The sequence below is a fragment of the Agelaius tricolor genome, unplaced genomic scaffold (genome assembly GCF_023055355.1).
Source record: "Agelaius tricolor isolate 1412-34295 unplaced genomic scaffold, bAgeTri1.0.p SCAF_1, whole genome shotgun sequence".
Lineage (NCBI taxonomy): Eukaryota > Metazoa > Chordata > Aves > Passeriformes > Icteridae > Agelaius > Agelaius tricolor.
In genome coordinates, this window is record NW_027269261.1 from 84,841,505 (window position 1) to 84,845,135 (window position 3,631).

The window sequence follows — 3,631 nt, forward strand, 5'->3', positions numbered from 1 at the left end:
TATTTTAATTTTTTTTTCAACTTCCAAAGTTAAAAAATGTGTCCTTGAGCTCTGCTGTAGTGGCAGAGGGGGGTCAGGAGTAACAGGAGGGGGCCCCGCTGCCACTCGAGGCGGGCGGGGGGTCACGGTGGGTTTCACTTGGAGAGAAAAAGTGGTTTTCATTTGACTTAAGTTCCTGCCTGGAGAGCTCAACTGTGTTTGTGTTTGAAGAACTCCCAGCTGGACTTAAACCTCTTTCTTCCGTGCACTTCCACCGCTAAAGGCAACCCTGGGTGTTGCTGACAGGAGACCAAAAGCTAACACCAGTGCTGGGCCACGGACCCACAGCGCCGAGCCCAGCGGGACGCCACAGAGCAGACGGGGACATTGGCGGCCGCCCGACGTCAAACGCTCAACACGCGACCAGAGCACCCTCAGGAGAAGGAGCCACCGAGGTGTGCGGAGCCACCTGAGCCCGTGTTCCGAACCGCGGGACCATCGGCGGTCCCCTCGCCTCGGGGAAGGCGGAGCCGCATCGAGCACCGCTGCCCCCTTCAACCATCGCCCCGCAGGAGAAGCGGCGGCCGCCCGAGTCTCGCGAGAACCGGCGCTGCCGCCGCCATGGAGCCGCCGGTGCGCGGCCCGCCGGGGCTGCCGGCCGTGTTGGCGGTGAGGGGAGCAGGGCCACCCGGGGGAGCGGGGCTGTCCGGGGGAGCGGGGCCGTCCGGCGGGGAGGGGGGAGGCCTTTGCTGTGGGTGCGCTCCTTGCCGAGCCTGCTACGGGAGGCTGCGGGGCGCGGTCCGTGGTCCGTGAGCGACACCGGCCGTGCTCGGTCGCTGTGGCCGCCCGTTGTCCCGCCGCTGTCTGCCTGACCCGCTTTCCCTGTGCCCGCAGAGCACGGACTGGTCCGAGCCCTGGCTGCTGGGGCTGGCCGCCTTCCACCTGCTCTGCTTCCTGCTGACCTGCGCGTCCCTGCAGCACCGCCGGGTGCAGGTCGGGCTCTTCCTCTGCATGGGTGAGTGCCCGGGCACGCCGTGCGCTGCCAGAGCAGTGCCTGCAAGCTCGTATATCCCCGCCAGCAGTGCGTGTGTCTGTCGATAATAATCTGCTATAGATCCTGCTGTGACCTAAAAATACGTATTTCTTTCATTTCTAAGAAAATGTATGAAGTAGTGACTTAAAGTTCTGGCCTTGGTGAGGAAGTGGGATGAGTAAGGTGACTGCGTGGTCATTGCCGTGTGTATCGCAGCTTCCCGATGAAGTGTTCTGTGCTGGGAAAGCAGAAAAAAATCGACTGAGAGCCAGCAGTTGCTTTGTACTCTGCCTTGTTCTAATGGTGCAGTTCGGTGAATACGGTCAGCTTTAGTTTCTGGAGCAAGTTCATTATGTGCCCTGCTGCCAGCCGTGATAATGGCATGAGGAAGAGCAAGACTGGCTTGGACATTGCAGTAACAACTTGTGTTATCCCAGGGTTTATCAGCCTGAGAGTCCACAGGGACCTTGCCTAGCCAAAGCAGTCATGGCTGACTGGCAGAACACATACTAGCTTTGGTTTAAGACTACATGGATTTAGACTAGATGATGTATTATGAGCAATTTATTTTTAAAGAAATACCAAGTCTAATTTTTTTCTTTTATTTATAGTGGGCTTAGTGTACTGTGCTGAATATATCAATGAATTAGCAGCCATGAATTGGAGGTAAATGTTTTCACTTTCATTTTTTGAATAAAACTATACAGTACAACATAATTATCACATACTTTTAAGAAATAATAATGGTAGCATGCATTTACTGTACTGCTTAAAATCTGTTTATATGGATGCTTGTAAAATAACTCATCAAAGAACTGAGAGAAAAGCAGAGTTCTATGGTTAAGGGGAAAAGAATGTGAGCTATGGTGGATTTTTTGGGGGTTTCTTGGTGGGTTTTGTTTCTTTGTTTGTTTGGGGGAGGGGGTTTGGTATTCATGTTTAATAGTTGAAGAACCACTTCCCAAAAATACCACTGCTGCTTTATATAATTACCTCTATGTATAACAAACATTAACATTTGCCTGTTTTACTAAATGTGCATACCAGAATTAAACTGATGGTTTATTTGATATTTTGAGCATTGACTTAATCTTTCTCTGATATTACTGAAAGTTACGTGTTTAACACTACTTTATGCTGGCATCTAGTTGTAGTCATGTTTCAGGCATATATGACCTAATTACAGCTTTGCTACATTTATTATTGTTGTTACATTTTCTGATATAAGTAAGCAAAATACCTCAAGTCATTTCAGGTGCTTCAGAATAAGCATGATTTGTGATGCACTCTTGTAGTCAGTCATGTTAGCTAGCTTTTACACAGTAAAACTGTAAAGAAGTGAAAGACTGATATTAATATTTATAACTGAAGAAGTATCAACTGCCTCTTTTCTTCTGACTTAATGCAGTAGAATGCTAACCTATGCTTGGTGATCCCAAGATGTGGGATGATGTGTCCATGTAGAATAGCTGCTGGGAAAGTTGAATGTGTGAACTACACTAAATAAAACTTTGTCTTTCATTTTCTTTTTATTTCTTTCAGGCTCTTTTCTAAATACCAATACTTTGATTCAAGAGGAATGTTCATTTCACTTGTATTTTCAGCACCACTGCTGGTGAATACTATTATAATTGTGGTATGTATGTGTTCATTGATACAGATGCTTTCAGTAAATGAGTAAGTAAAGTATATGAATTAATTTAATGAATTTAATAATTTACTTTCTTTTCAGGTCTCCTGGGTTTACAGAACTTTGAATGTAATGACTGAACTAAAGATGCTACAGCAGAGAAGGAAAGTAGAAAAAGAGAAAAAGAAGTGAAAGTGCCAAACTTTTTCTTTCTTCAGTTGTAATTATGCCTGTCTGGATAATCAGTCCTTCTGTAAGGGTATGCAGGAACAGAAGTATTTTTGTGTCTGTTGTCAAGAGGACTTTGTGATTGTGGCTGTGGGCATTGAGGTGAAAGCAGGTATCTACAGTACATTTGACTTGGCTGTGAAATTATGAAACCAGTCTTAACAAGTCTTTTGCCCTTCAGCGTAAGATTGTTTTCCTCCATGACCAAGGCTGTTAGTATTGTTGAGGCACAATCCCAGTTTCCATTTGCCTGTGTATTTTTTTACTATGTCTTTATTCTGTGCTTATCAAGTATCAGTTATTCTGCTGCTTAAGCCAATTGGAGCTGTGTTGTGAATTACAGTAAATGAGAGATTTTATTCAGAATAACTCAGGAATCCATGCTTCTGTGAAGCACTTCACTTCTTTATAAATCAAGTTTCATACTTCCTATGTGTACTGTGTGCCAGTGGCATTTTATAAATAAAACTATCCTCTTACTGTATCTCAAATGGAGTTGATTTGTATTCATTTTTAATCAGACTTTTTCCTTCTTTTTGTCTGATTAAAATTCCCAGTTTGGCAAATTCCCCAGTTTAATTTGTGTAAATAATTAAAAATTATCTCTTCATTTCTTTCAATTTATACTTCATGTTTTTAAGGCTTCTAGATAAATACATTTTTTAAAGCTGGATGAAAATTTGATCATTTTATGCTTCTTTGTAGAACAGAAAGAAAGGAAAGAAACTTAGTAATGTTATGCACAGTTTTGTTCCCTTTTT

The 3,631-nt window shown here is 44.3% G+C and overlaps 1 protein-coding gene across 1 annotated transcript; it reads left to right on the top strand.

The window, feature by feature from the left end:
* Positions 1-447: 447 nt before the first annotated feature.
* TMEM18 (transmembrane protein 18) lies at positions 448-3,361 on the top strand. The gene is made up of 5 exons (XM_071441627.1): positions 448-648; positions 874-994; positions 1,624-1,678; positions 2,555-2,648; positions 2,745-3,361. The coding sequence occupies exons 1-5, from the start codon at positions 601-603 to the stop codon at positions 2,832-2,834; spliced, it is 408 nt and encodes a 135-aa protein (XP_071297728.1). The 5' UTR covers positions 448-600; the 3' UTR covers positions 2,835-3,361.
* The last annotated feature ends 270 nt before the right edge of the window (positions 3,362-3,631 follow it).

Coding starts and splice junctions, on each gene's coding strand:
- TMEM18 (XM_071441627.1), top strand. CDS start 601: ATGGAGCCGCCGGTGCGCGGCCCGCCGGGGCTGCCGGCCGTGTTGGCG. Junction 995..1,623: donor CGGGCTCTTCCTCTGCATGG/GTGAGTGCCCGG, acceptor TTTTATTTATAG/TGGGCTTAGTGTACTGTGCT. Junction 2,649..2,744: donor TGAATACTATTATAATTGTG/GTATGTATGTGT, acceptor CTTTCTTTTCAG/GTCTCCTGGGTTTACAGAAC.